The sequence below is a fragment of the Platalea leucorodia genome (assembly GCF_965183815.1).
Source record: "Platalea leucorodia genome assembly, chromosome: 6".
In the NCBI taxonomy this organism is placed as follows: domain Eukaryota; kingdom Metazoa; phylum Chordata; class Aves; order Pelecaniformes; family Threskiornithidae; genus Platalea; species Platalea leucorodia.
Genome location: NC_138828.1, coordinates 72,143,632 through 72,165,387, shown reverse-complemented (window position 1 = coordinate 72,165,387; position 21,756 = coordinate 72,143,632). Strand labels below are relative to the sequence as shown.

At 43.1% G+C, this 21,756-nt stretch overlaps 1 protein-coding gene across 2 annotated transcripts; it reads right to left on the bottom strand.

Moving 5' to 3' along the window:
* Nucleotides 1-182: 182 nt before the first annotated feature.
* NSG1 (neuronal vesicle trafficking associated 1) lies at nucleotides 183-21,068 on the bottom strand (the record flags this gene model as incomplete). Of its 2 annotated transcripts, XM_082315673.1 has the most annotated exons (4): nucleotides 183-383; nucleotides 5,628-5,738; nucleotides 17,321-17,437; nucleotides 20,940-21,068. In XM_082315673.1, 4 exons carry the CDS (start codon nucleotides 21,066-21,068, stop codon nucleotides 183-185), a joined length of 558 nt encoding a protein of 185 aa, XP_082171799.1. The 2 variants fall into 2 exon arrangements, with proteins under 2 accessions (XP_082171799.1, XP_082171800.1); XM_082315674.1 differs by lacking the exon at nucleotides 17,321-17,437.
* Nucleotides 21,069-21,756: the final 688 nt, after the last annotated feature.

The following is a 21,756-nucleotide window of genomic DNA, read 5'->3' as shown; positions in this document are numbered from 1 at the left end:
CAAGTTTTTGTTCTCTTTTTTTTTTTTTTTTTTTTTTTTGCAAAGCAGTATCAGCAAACAGAAGCAATTGCACCATAAACATGAGTAACCTCTAAATTATCCATAATTATATTTAATGAAAAGTTCCTTAAAGTCCCTTAGTTACCTTCAAATGACATAGTGTTAATAATTAGCTTATCATACTAAGCTGATTTCTCAGCGGCTTCAGTCTCCTGTTCAGATAGTTTCTCTTCTGACAGTACTGTCATCCACGGGGACACTGAGCGCGTGATGGTTTGTTTGGCCAGGTTGTAGTGGTTTATGACTGTGTAAAATTTCCCTCGAGCACTGGAGTCTTGTTCAGAGTAGTAGTTTTCCAACCCAGCTGGAATGCATTGATTATTCTGAAAAGAAAATCCATCACTTAGATTACTGATACGGTACCGTACACACCACAAGTAGGTTAGGGGTTTTTTCTCTTCCTTTTAGTCTAAGCCAACATTCACTTTCTGTGACTCAAGATGCAACATACAGCAATTAACCGCCGTGTTGTCCTACTGTGTTCAAAATGTTCTTCCCTGCAATCCTTAAACTACTTGTGCATTTGCCAGGAAGACCGATCTGGGCGTATACGCCAGAATAATGAACATACAAGAAACATGCTTGCCTAAAATTATTTTTAAAAGTACTCAATCTCTACTTCCAGCCATATTTTGCTGGTTTTTTCCTCCCCACCTATTTCCAATTGTTTCGTCCACAATTACAGATGTCTGCATCCTATCGCTAGATTAGCTTCAGGCACTTCAACAGAGTGTTGTCAGTCTGAGGGATGGAAATTAATACAGCTCTATTGGTGCCAAGGTATGAACAGTTTTGTAGCCCCGTAAATAGACGTACGGGGAAACCACTGGGGGTGGCCAAGCTTATGGGCAAGTGTGCACACGCACACAAAATACTTCACTCTTGATTGTCAGAAAGATGTAGCCAACAACAGCAGGCTTTTAAAAAGCTTTAAAAAAAGACTTTTTAAAATGTCTTTAGCTGTGGGACTACATTATTTAATTTCCCAGAAGCTTAGGAGCACTACATAGAAACTGCTAGATGTTCAGAGCTTTTGAAAGTGAAACACCTGATTTAGAGAGTTAAACACTAAGTAGGATCCAAGTCTTGCCGTCATCTTAAAAACCAAAGTGAACATGCATGTCCAGTGCACAGTCAGCAGGTATCATCCAGCAACTCTTCCAGTGCTGATGCGGTGAAAGCCTACGAAGCAGCTAGTGGCACTGAAGGAAAAAATGACTTCAACATATCCTGTGACGCCCCAGGTTTTGCTCCAGAAGGTCACGGGTCTCTCCGCAGGTCCTCTGCCCTATCTGCCCGATACCGCCGAGTGGTGGGGCAGCCATCTGGGCAACGGAACCGACCTTCTCAAATATGAGTAGCTGCAGCTTGAGGAAAAGTAAGTTCAATCATTTCTACTCTGACTGTTTTAAAACGAAATACGCTGTTTGGTCTTCTAGCGCTGGAAGACTAAAACTTATAATACTACAGCACAGCAACTTTGAACTGCTACTGCTCTCACGGAACTTGGCAAATGAAACTTAATATTGTGAACTCCTGGACACAGAAACACATGCAACAATGCCATGGTTTTTGAGACCAGATGCTATCTCAAATGTGCCCACATTTACTTTAGGGTTGACTCTTGTCCTTGTCCAAAAAAAAAAAAAAAACCACATAAGCACCAGTAACAACAATTTCAAGTGGTTTAAATCATAAAGCACAAAATGAGTGGGGGACAGATCCAGCAGACAGTCTCGGCTTAATATAAATTTTGCATCCTAAAAATGTTAGAGTGAAAAAAAGGTATGAAAAAAAAAAGGCAAGACTTGCCAAAACAACAGGCTACAGATAGCCTTATGGACCTGCCTGCCCCCGCTGAAGGCAGTCTGACTGCTGAGAGAAGACCTGCTGTCACAGGACTAACAGTCCTCCCATGGAGCCAACACCTCCTCGCTTCTAACCTGCCTGTGTGCGATGTGTGCCAGACGCACAACAGCACTCAGAGCTACCACATCCACCCAGGTTCGGTTTATTTCTTATCTTTTGTTAAGCAGTTTGTTATCTTTTTTGTAGCAGCCAGGGCAAATCTTCCCTCACGGTTTTGTCTGAAGTAGCACTACAACGCAGGCGGGATTTAACCCTGGCTGAGCAGACACTTGTGCCTGTTCAGCACTGTTGAAGTCAACAGAGGTTTCCCCATGGTCACAATCATTGTGTATGCCAGCTGCGAGACTGGGACCTAGATTTAAAAAAAAAATAATCCAGGACAAGTGTGGAATAGAGCTATGTGATATGTGTGTTCACCTGCATCAACCGTGGCATCTTTTGGAAGTATTACCCGTGCTTTATCTGGGATAACTGACACTACTTCCAATGTGAAAAAATGACTAAGTAGTACGTAGACACAGACATCTTTGTAGTGATCGTTTCATCCAGTCATGGAATGTAGTCACAATTCTAAATATTTAAAATGGGGGAAGGAACACAGTCCATTGACCTAATGAAATCTGCCAAGGAAATTCAAGAAGACAAGCCAAGATTACTGCCAGTCTAAAAAAATGCCACAGAATCTTTTGTTGCTTTTAGAAGCAATTTGCTTTGTAACAGGCAAAATGACTCAGTGATGTTATTTTTTGTAGTCACAAACATGCACAACATCTGAGCCTGAAGAAACACGCAGCAGAGTTTCCATCTTGACTGGATTTTTGCTCCCAGGATTTCAGGCTTCTAGAAAAGATGGGAAGAGCCGCTCCTTTTACTCGCTGCTCCTTGTGTACTGCCCAAGGACAGCCCCCTTTCCCTAGTTCCCCATCAAGGCAAGCCATGCAGCGCTCGGGAGTGACTGAGCGAGGGACACTGGTGGCGATTCTCCTCCTGCTGCTTGCCTGAGACCTTCAGCTTGTGCAGAACATTCCTCTCCATCCTTTTTATTTGCTTCCATGGTTCCCAGAGGAGAGAAGTAATAAGGCAGGCCATGAGGAGAAACTGGGATGCTCCAAAGCGAGTTGCCAGTCTCTTATTTCTTTCACAACCCTTTTATTTCAGAAATTAGTTATAGGTTAAGGCTGTTGATGCCAGAGAAAATCCTGGTTGCCAGTCTGTATCTGGCTGTATTACGATGACTCCTTTTGTTCCCTTGACATAAAGACCCCAGTGGTATTCACTTATAAATAGTATCTTCTGCCACATTAACTTGGCTGGGTCAGTAATTCCAAACTTAATAGATGATGGTGTTGTCTTTAATGCAGTGAAATTACCTTGTTGTACTGCCCATGAGCCTGACAGAACGCAGATGCCTTGGCAACAAGAGCTAAAGAGTAACAGATGCAGTACGGAGCGTACCAAAGCCCTGGAGAAATTCCTCCAGGATGTAAGTGCGCTCAGGTCTTTGAGGAAAACTCCAGTGAGTCTCACCAACAGCCATTAAAGAGCGCTTCTGAAAGCCTGAACAAGCACAAAATTGAGGCTTGAGCACTTTAAGGTTGCTATACAAGGGAAAACAAGCACCTTTTTAGGCAGCCCTTCAAGCCCTGGCTGCGTAGGACAGCAGAAAGGCTGAGAACACTGAAACCTTTGGAACTGCTCCATGTATGAGAGCATCAAAGCAGAGAAGAGTGAGTCTGACTCACAGCTGCGGTAGCTCAGCCTTTACGCAGAGATTCCCATGGTACCGGGCTTCCTGAGGCAGAGACGCCTTTGCCCTTAACCAGGAAGATCACATCGGCATCCGAAGCCTGGGGACATCCAGGCCAGAGAACCTTGTTGAGTCCACCCAAAGCACGAAGCCAGTCCACAGAGACACTGGTCACAAGGTGACAGACTTCTTCATCTCTCTTAGGACATCTGTGCCAAGCTATGCCATGACATATTATGGACATCCCAAAAAAGATGCAAAGGCAACAAATACAAACTCATGCCAACACTGGTAGTTTCAGGCCTTGTGTCATTTGCTAACGCGTTTATCCTGTAAAACACTTCTAAGAGTTACAGGACCAAAGATGCTGTGTCTCCTGGCATTATGCCATCAAGCAGCTAGGAAACAGCCTCCACAAAACCCAACACTGGAGAGTAACGCAGCCCTGTGCGTGTGCTGCACCTTAGAAACCACAGTCCCCTGAGCTATGGGACGTTCTGCCCAACCTCTGGTTCAAACAGAGGAGAGAAACCCAACCGGATTCTGTTCACAGTGCAACTGAAATATAGCTAAGAAACTGTTCTCCCCTTAAATGTTTGCAACACTAGGAAGACAAGACAAAAGAAGCCAAAAGGCTGCAACTCAAAGGAAGGGACAACACGATATGAAAGGAAGCAGAAGCAGCAGGCTGTCACCAGACTTAGGACAGGAGCATTCCTGTCAAGTCAGGATGACACCAAGACAGGCTCGGCAGGAACATACAGTCCTTATTCCAAATTGCCCAAAGCCAAGAGAAAGCTTAGGAAAAGAAGGCTATCATCCCATGAGACATGAGCACAGCAGGGTTCCAGTGCTTGTCTGGGACAACACAAAAACCCAACAGCAGAAGCAAGAGTTGGATTTCTGACTTACAGCCCAATATTCTAATCACAGTATCTTTTGCCCTTGAACCAAGGGAAAGCAGTAACCTAAAACTGAATGCTTGGAGCCAAGTTAATCCAGCAGGGCATCACTGATTATAACTTTGGGCTAGATTCTTGTAAAGTATTCATGTGCCCGAAGTGACAGCATCAAAAGTCCTGAATAGGATCGTGAAGGAGTGCTGAGGCAGCCATTCCTTCTGAACTCCTTTTGAAAATCATACTAGGTACCCATGTGATTCATTATGTGACTAAATATTCTTAAAAAATCAGAGGGAAGAATGCCATCATCACTGCTACTTTTCCTATCTAATTACAGCCAAGTTCAACACTGCTAAATTTACAACTGAGAAATCAATGTTACCTTTCTGACTTTCAGCCCAGGTCATAGCTGAGGAGCCAGCGCTATCATCTCGCACAAATGAAGTGAGCCCCAGCCTCCCTTTCGGTTAGCACCAGTATTTTTTCCAATAAATGTATTTTCCCTTTTTTGGCATCACTTTTGGCCTGTGGCAGTAGGGCTCGGAGGTCACTGTTCTAGAACAAGAAGTTCTTTCTACAAAAATAACCCTAAGGTAACTCTGCTGCTCTTAATGAGAACATCACTCTACTGTTTCTTTGACACATATTCCAGAGTAATTTTTTTTTTTCCTCCAGGTTTTATCATTCTCTTCTTTCTTAAGACATAGGAATTTGGAGGAACATGCAACATTAAACTGTATGACCCGATAAATGAGGGCTTCATGCAGACAACTGCAGATGAAGTATGTTTGAAGGACACTGGTGTTGGGACTTTTGCTGTATTTTCAATGTTAAAAGCATTAGCAAAATAACAACATTATGAAAACTCTGCAATAGTACAACCTCGATTAGAAATTAAGCAGAAAGAAACATCGCAGGAAGCACAGTAACCTATGAAAACAAACACAAATTTCTATGCAATACAGCATGACTTAATCAAGGTTATGCAGAAAACAACACAGAGAATATTACATACTCTCCTATTTTTCTAGAATGTGTACACAATTTACCTTGAAAACAAATCCTTCTGGACAGGTATGGTCATACTTGTAAACCTTGTAGACTACCAGAAATACAACACACGTTAAGAACGCAAGGGCAAAAAGGACCAGCACAGTTACCTGTAAAGAAAAATAAAACACGCTTATGTTAGTAATGCACTGCTTATTATATTGCTGTTTGATACTGTAGGCAGCAGAAGTGAGCTATGAATGCACTTTACAGTAAAATCAAGCAAAGGATAAAAACAGCTTCTTAATTATTGAGGGAGAACAAGGAAGCAGCATCTAAGTGCTTCTACCTCCCCCTTCTCGGGTAAGAAAGGGGAGGATCTGGTCAGTGGCCCGCTGCCTCTGTACTGCAAGGCTTTTTTGGTTGCATTTCTGTCCAGTGCACACGAGGCCAGAAGGACACATCGAGGTAGCTTGGGTCTGCCGCTTTTTCAGTATTTGGATGATGTAAGTGTAAGTCTAGTTTATGTCAGCTGGTAAGTATGTTTGTTTTCCCTGTGCCTGTCCAAGAGCGGAGTCAGGTGACAGTAAGTTAGCACAGGTGTCATCCAGGTAACACAAAGGTGACCCTAGCAGGGCAAGGAGAAAGTAATGTCTGCCCTCCCTTCTTAGGATGAGAGTTGGTTGCACCTGCTATGAAGGTACGGACAGTTACAGCAGTAGCCTGCATGCTTGGTTGCTCAATGCTCCTTAATTTATAGGTTGAAACAGTACTTCCATCACACGGAGACTGTACAGGAGCAGTTCACTGCCAGATCCATAAGGGAATACACCATGTTCAACACAGGGCTAGCCTCGAGGAGTTCAGCGGCACCTCCTTCCATAACGCTCAGAGGAGGCATTACAGCCTGCATTACATGGCACTGACTTTTCACCATCTCCTTAAATACCTCTCTGGTCCTCAATTTGGGCTGGAGGAAAATTCAGGACATACCTTAAGCTGAATCGGAAATCAGTGTCAGTATCAAGCTAACCTTTCCCAGGAATATACTCCAAGCAGCTGGAGACCGGGAGCCTTTTATGTGAGATGGGAGACAGAACCTCTGGAATTACCTCACCCATTGACAAGAGAAAGCACAAGACTTTGGCCTAGCAGTTACACTGCAAAGCTCCCTAGTTCAGACCCATTTTTGTGGAAGGTGTGAGCTCTGCAAATGGCATTCATTACATGGGAGAGTGTCCCAGATGGGTGTTTTATTATTCTAAAGCTTCTACTGATAGACAAATGAGTAGCTCAAGGAGATTACAGAGTAAGAGTGGTTGAGCTTTTTTTTTTTTGGCAAGTTAGAAAGAAGCCAGCATGTGCTACAGCATACGAAACAGTAATAAACAGAAACAAACAAGATTATGTGATTAATTAATTAAAAGAAATTATAATATGATCTAAATTTTAAACAAAGACGACTAAGCCAGCTGTATACACCTCCTAAAAAGGGAATTTAGGCACATCAGGGTCAATTATGCAAACAAGAATAATCGGGTATTTGAGAAAGCAACAACAACAAAAAAACATAGCTTTGCCTCTTGGTAAAAAACACCACCACACACTCCCTTTATGATAAACCCCAGAACTAACAGGATTTGCAATACTGCAAACTGCGTGTGGCAGCGGGACTAGTACACTGAAGGACTGAGATGAACTTTTAGGGATTTCTCATGCCAGGAAAGCAAACTTCACCATGGGCAGACAACAGCGAGTGCTAAATTTCCTGGCTGAAACAAGGGTGGGGAGTATCGTGTGCTGCTGAAGCCAAGGATTTTATAAGGATTTTTGACAGATGGAAAATAAGCAAAAAAAGAAGGGCTGGAGGAGAGGCAGGGAGAACTGCAGATCAGAAAGTAATTTAGCAGAAGAAATGTAGATATTAATGTAACAATGCCAATCGAAATGAGACATGGAGCAAAGGACCTTTCTGGTTAATAGCAACAACTTCAGTTTCTCAGAACAGCCACTGGATTATAAAAAAAAAAAAATCACATTCTTAATCACCCTCTGAAAACCTCACACTGACATCAATTTTCAAATCCAATTAGTCTTTCCCCAAGTTTATTATTCGTTTGCATACACAAAGGTTAACATGGATAGATCACTCTGTCTTGCCAACCTCATATTTTCTGCTCACATGTCCCATGTCTCAGTATGACCTGCATGAATCCAAGAGAGCAAGCACATTTTTCCTTTCTGGTCATTCTCTGTGGCCCAGTGTAATAACGAACACCGTAACCCCCCCACTCCTGGCCAATCCATGCCCTAGCTCAGTCCTTCTCCTATGTTTTTAACCAGGCCTCTCCCTTTTTATTTCTATGGCTGTCTGGGGCCCCCTCCTGTGTTTCCTCAGCTATCCCACCTGCACACGCGTACAAGGCCCTGCACCCTCTGGCTTGGCCCAAACCCTGCATCCCATCTTCCAGTGTCTTCTCTCCCCACAACTGTAACGAGCCTTATTCTCTGTTCTCCCCCCAAAATTCTCCTTGCACTCCAAGCTCTAGAGAAACTGACCTTTCTGCCCTAAGTCTGCAGTTCCCACTTGGGGCTCCTTGTCCCACCTCCCTACCACCTTGCTGGTATCTCTAAGTCCCACACACTGCCTGTCTCATGCTGTACCCATATGCAGATGTCCAGGGTCCACCTGCCCCACCAGGCCAAGGGGCCCTAACCACGCCTGGGCCTCAGGAGGTCCGCAGCCCGGTCTCCCTGTGGGGCCATGGGCCCAGCCCTTCTTCCCCCGAGGAGCTGCAGCTGCTGCGGGACAGCACGGGAAGATGGGGAACCAGAACGGAGGGAGCACTCCTCACCCAGCCCAGCAGCTCTACAACACACACACGGCCCGGTCCCAGTTGCAGGTTTCGCGTCATTCACTTCCCACAAAGTGTATGTTCTACTGTTCCTTTTGCTCTGACAGGCACTGCTCTTCCCCTTAGAGAAGAAACGGAAAAGAGAGACTAGAAAGTGGGGATAGAAAAGATAAAATCCAGATGGGATTATTGCTGAGGCTTCCCACGCCCTACAAGATATATTCCACACAGCCTTCAAGAAAGGCTGGCTCTCTCTAGCAGCACAGGCCTGTGACATGGGACATGGACACCAAGCAGAACAATTGCTATGGTACAATCAATTCAGCTCACATTTGTCTCCTCCGCAAATAGGAGTACACAGCTTAAGATGCTTCGAAAAATATTCTCAAATCTCAAAGCATTTTAACCATATTCCCTGGCCATCCTACTGGCAAGGAATAGCAGAATTGTAACATTAGTTCCCAGTCATAACCATTTTGACATACAGATGAGGCCTCAGGAACATACTGTAAAGCTAACAAGCTCTTTTGTAGTTAAGACCAAATATTAGACAACAGAAAAATATTTGCATTTCCACAATCACTGCAGAATCACTCTCTCCAAGGCTCTGAAACTGTTTTGGAAAGTAATTATGTTTTTTGAAAGAGGTCAAAAGCCCAGCGTTGCGTGGATTGCTGGAGCCTGGCAAGTTGCAGAGCCACAGCCTCAGGGCTGATCTGCTGAGACACAGAGCATTTACCTGTTTCACCTACCTACGTGGTGCTGTGAGCTCTCACTGCTCGTACAAGTCACGTCCAGCACGGTTCTTCCATTGCCACACAGTAAGCCACCGGGAAGAGCTCTCAGGGCTCCTGGTTCATAATTCTCATGGAATCTTTCTCTCACTTACTGTATTTCCTGATGTTATTAATTTTGGTATTAACATGTAAATTTTTACTCTCGTTATCTCCAATAATTTGCAATCACACTCCATTTGCAAATCCCTAATCAAGTAAGCTCTTGTCTCCTTCCTATTAGAAGAGACGCCCCCTTCTCCTACCATCCTTCAGGATATGAGTAACTTCTATTTAAGTAAAGGACAGTCGCACACACGAACAACACAGACGGAAAGAAATCCATCACTCGATTCCAAGGTGATCCCAATCACCTGTTAATCCAATCCACTTCTCCCTTATAAGCTGAAAGTCCTTCTCTTCCTTCCAATACCCATTTTCATCCACTCTCATAATAACCCACCACCGATGGCCCACGGTTGTCAGATCCCCAGGTTCATTTCTGAACGTGAGGCAGTCAGCTTCCCTCCCCTGCCAGTAACACAGCGTGATCCTACCTCTCTGCCTCACCTTCTGAGCCCTCTCCTCCCAGATGCCTTTCAGAAATAAAAGCATGGAAAGGCAACAAGCTGCTCTTTAGACCACAAGCGCTACCAAAGCTGCCGTTTTATTGCTTTCTTCCACAGCAACTTTGCACACTCACTAAAAACTAAAGGAAAGTTATTCTCTTCTTACCGAGGTACCAGCAGCAACTTGCCCTCTTCCTCTCTTCACGGTAGGAGAGGATGCAACGCATGAGCAAACACCACTCCCTTTCTTCTAGGAGGAAATCTTGACTCTCTTCTCCTTGTGGTAGCCAGCTGGCTGAGTGCAGGACCCCACACAGTGGGAGCAGGAGTCTTTTGAATTACTATGATCATTCACTGCCATGTACATCCTGCAGAACTCCAAGGTGCCTGTCACACCACACAAGTGATGGGCTTTTAAAATACCTTTTACGAAATAACCACAAGATAGCACAACCAACCATTTCTTTTAACTAGGAACTCAAAGTGTGGTTTCATTTTCATCTTGAGTGTGTCCTTTAAAGTTGGTTTTAAGGGGACCTCGCAGCAAAACTAAGAGAAAAGATGACAAGGTATTATGTATGTGGAAGATTTTTTTAATAGATTGCAAGTGAAGAGCAGAAGAAGGACAACATCTAGCCAGAAGCCATTACAGTAATCGAAGTGAGAGATGACTAATGAATTAACTAAGTGTACTCACAGAAAAAAAACCTGTCTTAAGTCTCTGTAAGCATTTAGCCAAACAAATGAAACTCACCAGATCTGACAACTACACTAACATGTAAACACCTCATGATAAGGCCTTACCATCAAGATCTGCTAGATCTTCCCAATCAGTCCATCCTACTTTGCTACAGCTGCAAAACACTGCGAGCTGTATTTTCTCTGCCTGGCTACTGCAGTCTCCTCCTTCCTCGCTTCACTAACATTTCTTGCACTCCCTTTTTAATCAAGCTAGAGTATTATGGCAAAATTCATCAATTGCACCAACTGTGCCTGCTTCTCTTCACACCCTTTCCTGGCTCCTGTCCCTTTCCGAACAAATTACAAGCCATGTTTCAAGGCATGCACAAGCCTGACCTTTTGTTCCTCTTAGCTCTATCTCCATCCATTTTGCCTGTGCCCCACTGTCCCACTAAAGCCTGGGTGCCATCTGTTTTCCCTCTGCCTTCACCTCCACCTTTCTCATCATGCCTCCTCCTCTTGCCTGCAATTCTTTCATTAACCCACTCCTGCTGTGCTGGTTTACACCACCTTCCTTCATGCTTTTCCTTCTGTCATGCACCTTGCATCATACAAACCCACCTAGGAGCATCCCTGTTATTACAAGAAGTGGAACTAAAGTGGAACTAACAAGACATGCAGTAATCTTCACTGCTCAATCACTGGCACTTGGTCACATCTCATCTCCGCTCTGCATCTATACATTATCTATTTCAATTGCAGCCTCTTGGGAACACAACTTTCATTTCTGATTTGGCTGTAAAGTGCTAGGCACAGGCTTCGTGCTAGAACCAAACAAAAAGTGTGAAGACGTACAGTTATAGAGCACCTTTCATCTGAAGTGATTTACAACCAATTTATGCTTTGCTCACCAGTGAAATGCAAAGCCCTCTAGGATGAAATACAGCAACTCTGTACAATCATTTCGGACAGGAAATTAAGATTATTGCTATCCAATTTAAACTACAAGAGAATTTTAGGCAGGCAGACTGTAATTAAAATAGATTGCGTCTGGCTGCATCCCACAGACTAAAATTCGTAAAACATCACATTGACTTCCCTGCAAATGGCCGTGACCTCCATTTCACCTCTCTCCACTGAAATCCTGCATCTCCAACTGCACAATGCCCTCTACCAGCACGTTAGAGAACACTGACATCAGCTCTCCACTTCCCCTAACATTCCTCATTTTCCAAAATTATAGTCTTGTTTGCTATTACCTGGGCCTGTCCCTGGAAGTTTACATGAAAGATGCATCTGAAACAATGCACTTAAGGAGTAAGAAATGTTCAATTTGAAGAAAATAGCAACATGAAAGAGGAACATTCACATCTATACATGCAACATTTGACTCGTATTCATTTACAAAGCAATCCAAATTATACAGAACAACTTGGTACAATCTCCCATACTTGCTATGGGAATATACATACATATATACAAGATGACTGGTGACTCAAAAGACAACCAGGTGCCTCCTTTCAGACGAGTATGTCTAACATCACATGTTGTGTTTAGCTATATGACTGGTATCTATCTGTTAAACTCAGCTTCTTCACTGGAACATTCCCATCAAACCTTTGTGCTCAAAGAGGATGATAGTCTTTGGGTGGACTGTACAGAAAAAGCAGAAGAAATCAAAAGACTATCTATCTTTCTCAAACGGAGATGACAAAGGGAACTGGCTTGGATGCTTACCTGGAGATGACTGGGAGTAGCAGCAAGAAAGGCAGATAGATTCATGAAGGACAGTTAACTGAAAAGAAGCTACAGACCCAGTGCTTATTAACAGTGACAGCAAGACAACAGAATCAGCCTGCAAGGGAGTCAATTAATAAAACCTGAGGGAGATACCGTCAGACAGAAACAGGTTAACAAGGCAGTGGCCTTGAGAGTCTAGCACTGTGGCTTAACGCAGCTGTTCATGACAGTGTTCTCATCATCTTCCATCACACGGCACCATGTATTAGTTTCTTAACTACAGAGATCTTAAGAAGCAGTTCAAGAAATGCTGTGGCGCTCAGGTAGGAACCTTGTTACCTTCCCACACAAACCCAGAAGATATTACTGAGGCCAGGAGAAAGGCCGGAAAAGGTTACTGCAGAAGAGGAAAGGCTATGTAAGTGTTACATCTGGAGAGACCCAAAACACCACCTGTGTCACCACTCTCTGGTTCTGCTCCGAGAAAAGGATTTCTAATGGATACAACAGCAGAGGACACCTGACTTAGAGCAGAGGGGCTGCTGTTAGGCATCCACTTTATTTAAATCTTCCAGCTCTGACTGTAAAAAAATTCCTTTTAGCCAAAAATTTAGCAAGAGGACTGTCAATGTCATATCAGGGAATTATCAAACATTTTAAAAAATGGAAAAAACTACAGTTGCCATGCAGTGCCTTTACTTACATCAATTGTTTTAAAATAGCAGTTACATTGAAAGAAGAATCTCCTTTATTTTTCTTGCTTGAAGTAATAAAGGATAAAATTCAAAGCCTGCCAAATGCTCATACTTGAGAGCAACTTTAATCCCGTGAGTAGTTCTACTGGAAAACAGAACTACTCACGGCAGTAAGTACCTGTCACTCTTCCAGCACTAAGTGACAGACACAGAATACACGTAAGGAAGTGATATCCTGTGCAGGAATCAGCTGACATCTCATGCACCTAACAGACTTTTTAAGTGGGTGCAGAGCTACTCAGTGCACACAGCAATCACACAGAAATTAACAGAGAAATGTTTTCCTTGTCTGTGATTGTTTTTGCAGCAATAATCACTGGTATTACTAAGAACAGGTAAAAAAGTCTTGAGGCAGAAACATGTTTTAAAGGATGCCCCCTTAAGACAGATCAAAAATGGAATATCTAAATACGTTACACACATTTTTCAGTCTTAAAATGACCAGGCAACACTGCGAGCACTGATTTTGAAAGGAAGTCTCGATTCCTCTTCCATAACCTGATGCAGACATTTCAGCAACTGCTTGCTACTTGATAGCACATGGCTTGCACCATATGGTCTTACCACAGAAATAAGCTTGAGGCTTTGGCTCTGCAGTTAGATGTATGTAGAGATGTCAAGGATAAAGTCTGAAGAACTGAATTGCCTTTGAATAGAACCAAATGGTTTAAGGCATACCACAGCTCGGGTTTATTTAAGGGCTTGAAATTTATTGGGAAACATAAGTGTTTGCTTTCAAAATACTTCTGAATGTTCTTTATTCAGGTTTCCCCAAAGACAGAAAAAAACCTCATGCTTTGATACAACAGACTTATTTTTTTCTAATTGGTGTGTTTGTGCACAACTCTCAATTGTAGCTCAATTCAATGGGTGCCAGAACAGACATCCCACTACAAAATCCAACTGGAGTTTGTAAAAATGCTGCTCTGTCAACGGGGGAGGCAAAGGTTTGGCCTTGGGTAACTGATGCCATCAATTTTCTCCTGCAATAGCTTCCTCCTATGTCCTGATTCATAAGACTCCTTTGAAATGACATTTCCAGACCTGCTGCGTTGTTCTGTACAGCAGAAAATTTACAGGAGAGAAAAATCTGCCTCATTCAAAGTTGCTTTCCAGATGTGAAGGACCAACTCCCCACATTAGCCTACACTGTTCAAAGCACAAAAGCAAGACTTCTATTGCTCAATGAAAAATAATCTTCAGGGAAAAATCACTTCTTCCTTGGTGTCGTTAGTGCCATAAAACTAAATTAAGACAACAGGGTTCCCAGAATCAGGAAGCCTTCACATTCTTCTGACAGATTCTGATTTGAATTCAGAATGTGGCTTCATACAGGAAAATTACACTTGCAGTTTTCTTTGTAAACATTCTCAGCTCTGTTGTAATAACTGTGGTAATGTGGATTGAATGCAGAAAATACGTTTTATATAATTTCTTATTCACCCAGCTGCTAAAACACCAAATGATCTACACGACATATGCACATGCTGGAGTTGCTTCGTTTGTTATAATGTATAATTTCTCAAGAACAGCTTTAGATGATCTGCACTGTTGAATCCCAAAAATGCAATCTGCTTTGTCCTTATTTAAGAAGTACATCTTGGAATACACATGTGAATTATCTGTAAATACGACTGACTGACTTTTTTTATTTTTAGCACAACATTTGGGCTGTGTCTTGTCGCAAGCTTATGCATCGGTGATGTACAATATTAAAGCCATTAAAATGGCATCTGAAACTTTTTTTATGAACACAAGCCAAAGTCAATATCCTACCAGTTAAATAATGCATTTCATAATTATAGCAAATATTTAATTTTCAAACAAATATCCTTTTGCTCTCTCAGAATCAACAGCTGCAGTTAACATGATGGTTCACAATTAATAAGGACCCAGGAGAAAACCTCACACAATCAGTACTTTTCATCTACATATTTATGAAATTTCATCAATTATTCATGTAATATTTACTACTGGGAGTGGTGAATATGACAATCATCCCTGCTGGAGAACCAGTCAGTTCTCTTTAAAATGTTGCAAGCAGCATAATTCAATTCTAAAATTGTTATACAGAGATTAAGGGACATTTTTAGGACCTGAATGTTCTGCATGAAACTATTGTTTTCAATTAACTGAACCACAATTTTCCTAATTGATCAACCCCCACACTCTTCTTTAGAAGCCTAGACTTACAGCCACAGTGTGAATCACCCTGCAATTCCCAAGAGATAGCAAATCTTACTGAAACCTCTCTCTGATGCAGTAGTTACCTAGCAGCAAAACCTAGCAACCCTGTAGTATGAGATTAATCCCAGAGTGATCATCATAAAGTAATATCTAAAAGACATTTTATTTAAGTATGCCATCCAAAGGTATATAAAAATCCAATGCGAAAACGCTCAGGCTTCTAACTCTTCAGCTATACAAATTAGAAAAGACTACCCAACAGCAGAACAAGCTATTTATTTGTTGTGCAGCAAGGTCTCATTTGCTCAGCTCTCCCAACAAAGACAGAAAGAACCCAGATCTACAAAGAGATGCACAAAACATTTAGATGCGACCAAGATATTCAAAACCCTTCCTTATCTACAATTTAATGTTCGAGCGATGAAATCCCTTAGTCCCTACAGCTAGTGGATAAGTGCAAATTCCTCAGGCATCGGTTCTTCTCAGTTGCTTGGAACCAAAGTCCTAGCAGGGTACTCAAACTAAACACTTTCTTCCCTTTCTCTTCTACAGCGTAGTAAGCATTTTCAGATCACCTTAGTGTGACCAGGACATGCACAAAAGACAGCTAGACATAAGTCCTCCTGGTTCTGAGCTGTCCATCTGCATCTTACCCAACAATATAGCGTACACAACCCCCACCTCAGAGGAAAGGGAGTGCTCTCAAGGACTGCTGCTAATGGTGCCAGGAGGAGAAAGAGAGAACATTAGTGAGAATGTAGCATTCTCCCTGAGGGATGGGATGTCCTTGCTCCAAATCAGGGAATAGAAAAACTGGAACGAGGCTTCTTACCTCCTTAGTAAATCCCTGCCACACCCCATAACATCTCTTATTAGCTATCTGGGGTGCTTCCCCACACAGCTTACAGGGAAGCTACATGCTTCACTGCACGGCTGAAGACTCCACCAGGTGACCTGCACTTAAAACATTTGTTCTGGCAACACTCTGCAAAGTTCTTTTGCAAGCATAGCCCAAAGCACCTAACCGCTCCGTAAGCCTTCACTTTGTTTGGTTAGCACACTCCGATTCCACAGAGAGCTGTATATACACTTCTGAGGTAGGCTTGGGACTGCGCAGCCTTTAGAACCACTGGTCAGGCACAGCTCCTGTGTTTTATTCTTCAAATTACAGAACTAGAATCTTTGGGTGCGACCTAAAACTCCTATCATGCAAACAGAGGTTAGAAGTGTGCAATATAAAGAGAACCCACATCTTTACCGAAACTCTGTATTTTTCCCTCATACTAAACGTTAGGCTTTCCAAATGTATTTGTACTTGTGCACTGAACAGTGCGGTTGCCTACTGTTTAAAAATGCTTTGGCATCCTTGGATAAGATGCCAAATTAACAGCACTGAAAACCTGTAGTCTTCCTTCGTTAAGAGAATAGGTAGGAAAGCATGAGCTGAAGTGCCAACTTTACTGCTTTGCTTTACTTACACAGAGCAAGAAAACCTATCCTCCAGTGACAAGGGGGAAAGGTAATTCAATCCTCGCACCAGTTAAGCTCTCAGCTTTCCTCTGGGACCACCAAAGGGAATAATAGGGGTGTGGACACTAAAGAGTAAATCTGAGTCAGATTCTTGCTGAACTGCCATCTGCCAGTAACAGCCGTCACCAAGCTGTAAGATACAATTGGACCCGGCAAACTGATAGCAGAGAGTTCTGGTATACATCCCTGAGCTGCCAAGTCATACATTTAACTATTAAAAAAAAATACATAATGGACTACGACAGTGCTTTTAAGAGAATGGTTTGGCCACAGTGAAAAATAAGCCAAAAAGAAAACAAATATTCTTGTGGTTCTTGTCCTTCAACACTGACAGGAGCTTTATCCATGCCATGAGAGCTACCTGCCTGCAGCCCACATACAACCTGGCCAGCCACGTTCTGAAGCCCACAGGCTGACAGAAGTGCCTTCTGAATTCATCTGCCAGTGAGGGACTACAAACCATAACGCTGAAAGATTTGCTTTTGCTTCTAATGGCTAAATACTGAACTATTATAACATTGAATTTATTTTTCTCATGTCCAGCTATACCCACAACAGTCATGCTGTTAGTTATAGCCAGTTTTAACTACGATCAGCAACTGATTTTAAGCACTTCTGTGAGCATAGCCGAGTCATTAACATCTTCAGATAGCACTGCTTACCTTAAATCTTTCTGAAACCCCTTCAGTGATGCTGATTGTGAATTCAGCTATTTTAGGAGTACGGAACTTTCCCTTCTTGCGATCAGGTTCATATTCTGTTTTCGTTTTGACCACAACCTGTTAAAAAAAAAAAAAAACAAAAAGCTGTCAGCTGAAAGTAGCCACGGGAATCTTATTTATTCATTAACTCTTCTTTTACCTGCTTACAAGCGTATCTAGCGCGATGTTTTTTTTTACCCCCACTTTGTGTAATTCTTCTTTGGAAGCTGTAAGCTCTTAGTTATTTTTCCTGTCATAGCAATCATCGACAAAATTATCTCTCAAAGCAGTTCTGATGGACCTACAGGATGACTTTGTTATGCAACAATTTCACAAACATTCAATTTTTTCAGCTGGGGTGGCACTGCGCTGCTACACTAGGCAAGCATCTCCTTAGTTCAAATCCAAACCATGAAGCTTCCCACTTCATATCGTTTGAAAAGAACCACCTCCATTTGCTTCAGGAGATCCCATTAATGGGATTTCAAACTGGAGACCAATGGGATGAGAGGATTATTGAAAAGTGCCCATACAAATCTAGCAGATGATGATGCTGCTAGTAGCCACGTTCTTTGGTATCAGGATAGTGTTTAAAAGAAGTGAAATGACCCATCTAGTTGCTATTCACTATGTACTAGACCATAGCTCTTGGCACTCTTATTTTTAACATCTAACTTTTGAATTATCAGCTGCAAGCAGCAAGATGCACACAAACCCTTGTGTTAACGAAATCTCTTTAAACACCCAAGGCTCTTTAACTTCAGTTTATTCCTTGCTATGAGCTACTGCCCCAAGCTACACAATTTAGCACCTTACTTGTATTCCTAAAATATTCATTACGTCAGTCGTATCTCTAGTGCTCTCCTAGGCATTCTAATTGTACAAAATTTTCACATACCTAACCTATTTGCCTCATTTTTGTCTTCTGCACTTTTTCAGGATCTTTTTCAAAGTACCACTCTCAAGGTAGGGTGCAGTTTATTGTACTGATGGTACTGGTAAGATTTGCTCAATTTTCTCTGTTGGTCCAAAGAATAAATATCTAGACCCTTTTAGATTTTTAGAACCGGATTCTGTCTTTAGAGCAGCCTGTGGTATCAATAGCAACTACATTATTCTGAAATTAAGATTGTAACACTCTCAGGTAGCCAGGTACTGAAATTAAAGCTTTGGGTTCCCCTCTCCTCACTTCCCTGAAATGGTATCTAGCATGCGCAACTGTACCTACACTCAGTACCACAAAGCTTAATGGACACTTTTACAACATTATACATAGGACACAGGCAGTTTCTAAAGCTCTTTCAGCTATAATTAATAAGATAACAATTATAACTATATAAACTTCATGATTGCTCAACAGCATCATGGAAGTAAACCCTATGAAGATTCTTGGAGTGGTTTTTAACATTTTACGTCCCTTCCTCCCCCTTTATGTTGCATAATCTCAGGCAACTCAAATCACATTCAGCTGACACTGAACGTACAGTTCTATCTGCTTGGTTATGTAATGTCTTCTTTTGTTTAACATACCTAAATATGAATTTAAATCAGTTCATCCCTTTAATTTAGAAGCTGTCAAACTCATCCAATTCTTAGCGCTGTAGTCACTACTGTTCAAGAAGTTATGCTTCACTGCCATACTGGAGCCTTGTAAGTGAATAATAAGCACAGATACATGAAGTATGTACTCCTATTCATTATACACGAGTGTCTTCGTACTTCAGAATTTGATCTGTGTGCCAATCTTGACTTAATACTATTTATTTTTTTCACATCAGTTGCTCTACTACTGCCTTGGAGACGGTAGCAACCAGTAAAGACACACGGACATGACTAACCAGACAATTACAGAAGGAAACCAGAAGGACCAATAAATACATGTTTTTATTTTTCCCCTCTATGTTTGAGAAAGGAAAGGCAAGCTAATATACAAATAGACAGTGGAAGGAGCAGAAGAGCCAATCAAACATTCCTTTATTTAAGCTTCTAGCCTAGTTGTACATTTGCTTTCGTTCAAGGCAAACACCATGAAGGTGGGAGGAGTTCCGCCCCATTCTAGCAGGAGCAATCGGGCTGGCACAGAACCTCCTGGGTTCACTACAGAGGCTCCGCTTCCGTTAAACCTATTACCATACAGGTCGCCAGTTCAGGCTTCTGCTTAGCAGTGCAGTAACATCACAAAGCCCCTTGGACGCTGGTCCCTGGTAATCAGTTATATCCAGTCACCAGTTGGCAGGCGTATCAGACACAGTAAGGCTTAACTTGTTTTAGAGCCTTAGGGTGCAATTTTGTCCTCGGTTACAAGATTTACACCCATGTAACCAAGGGCGGAAAATGGACCCTCAGGCTCTCTAACAGCTGTTATGGCTTACTGCATTTATGCCTTCCAACTGGTCACCACACAACACAGAATGATGTTGATAGCAATTAAAATGGAGGCACAAATTTATTTGAATTGCCTACAAGCAACACTCTACCGAGGCAAATTTCACAAGCTAAAATTCTTTACCCCAAGATAAGATTACGTGATTTTTTGAGCTCTGAGGAACACGTAGCCTTCAGTTTATCTAGAAGTAGAATTGAGCTCGTGGAGGACACAATGCCAAAAATAAAAATCAGCATGAAGATATTACTATTTCCCAGTTAAATTCTGTATTTTTCAAAGGCCGCAAAGCTTTTTTGCCAGATGCATATGTGAGAAATGTGCAAGCAAGTATCCTACTAAAACAGGATACTGAAAAATAGGATACTGAAATACCTGAAAAAGTATCCTGCTACTGTATGCGTTACCTGTAGTAACACTTACTGAATTCTTTATTGTGAGGAGAATAAACATATTTACAGGCTATGACATCACATTCCTAAATCCTTAAAATTAAATCCGTAGTAATCAAGCCATATAATGAGGAATGCAGGATGCACACCTCCCTTCCAACCTGCGAGCAGCACGCTGGACTGCTCCCTTCCAGCTACGGAGCATCTGAATCACCTATTTGGAGGGTTCTGAACCACGTAAGTTGCCAAGGAGAAAACTGAGTGGCCTGTTCTCACCCCGTTATTTCAGCTTGTCTGGGGATAGCATTAATTTCCTACCAAAGCACAGACGGAACATGGAAGTTCTTTCTCTCTGTGGCCAGTCTGCCCATGTACATCTTGCAGAGACACAAAGCAGTGCTTTATCCCCCCATTAGGGGGGCTTTTTCTGGACAGAGAAAATTCACGTTGTTCACAGAGAATACACAGTACCTTCCAGATGCAAAGAAGAAAGACAGAGAATAGGATGCTGACAATACAGCATAGAGAAGCTTGCATTTGTATGTTTATATATTTCATACAGCAGCACTGAAATTTATATAATGCTTATTGCTAACATTTCCACTGCTTTTTAATGCAAATCACTACTACTGGATTTTCATTAGCTTAACCGTTACGTTTTTTTCCCCAGAGGGAACTAGCATGCCTTAAAACACTCCGTATTTCTTGACATTTCTAAGCCACTCGTTACACGTAACCTATTCTTTTGTTGTTTGCCTGAGATTTGGGTGTGATTCTCCAGGGTGGAAACTAAAGCCTACTGTACCTTATCGGGAGGTGGGAACTGGAGCTGATTGACGTCCAGGGGTGTGATCAAGGGGATGGTGTCAAATCCATCCTCCAAAAGGGGCTGCTTTGTGCTCTTCTCGCTGAAATTATTCCCCAGTTTCACCATTCTTCCAGGATAGAGGGTTTTTCTGCTGGCACACACAGGCACACACGCACAGAAATGCAAAACGTCAGAAACTCGGGATGCACCAGACCTTTCCCCAGCCCCCGGGGAACCCGAAATATCTTACGAAAAAAAAAAAAAAATTACGCGGTGGTCGCCGTGACTCGGTTACATTTTGGCGTTTTAGGAACGAAGAACGACGGCCAGCGCTTTTATTGTCGAAGTTAAAAAGACGAACAAACAGAACGCAACACGGAAGCCCCCACCACAACCCCAAACGCCCGAGCCGTCAGCCTGATCCGGGCGGGAACTTCCCGCACGGCCCCGGTGCGGCATCGCCCCTCGGCCCGCGGGGCGGGGAGGGCTCCGGCGCGGGCCCCCGCCCCGGCCCCACCGCCGCATCTCCCCGCCCGCCCAGCCCCGGCTCCGCTCGCCGCCTGCCCCCCGCAGCGGGGCCGTGCCCGGCGGGCACCCGGCGGGCACCCCGCGCCCTTCTCCCGCCGCGCCCCGCCATGGCGCTCCCCGGCCTCCCCTCACAGGGACGGGGGCGACGGCCCCCCGCGGCCGGCGGGCGGCCCCGCCGCTCACCGCCGCGGCTCCCGGCCCTGCCGCAGGGGACGGCGAGGTGTGAGGCAGCGGCCCCGCCACTCACCGCCGCGGCTCCCGGCCCTTCCTCGGGGGGCGGCGAGGC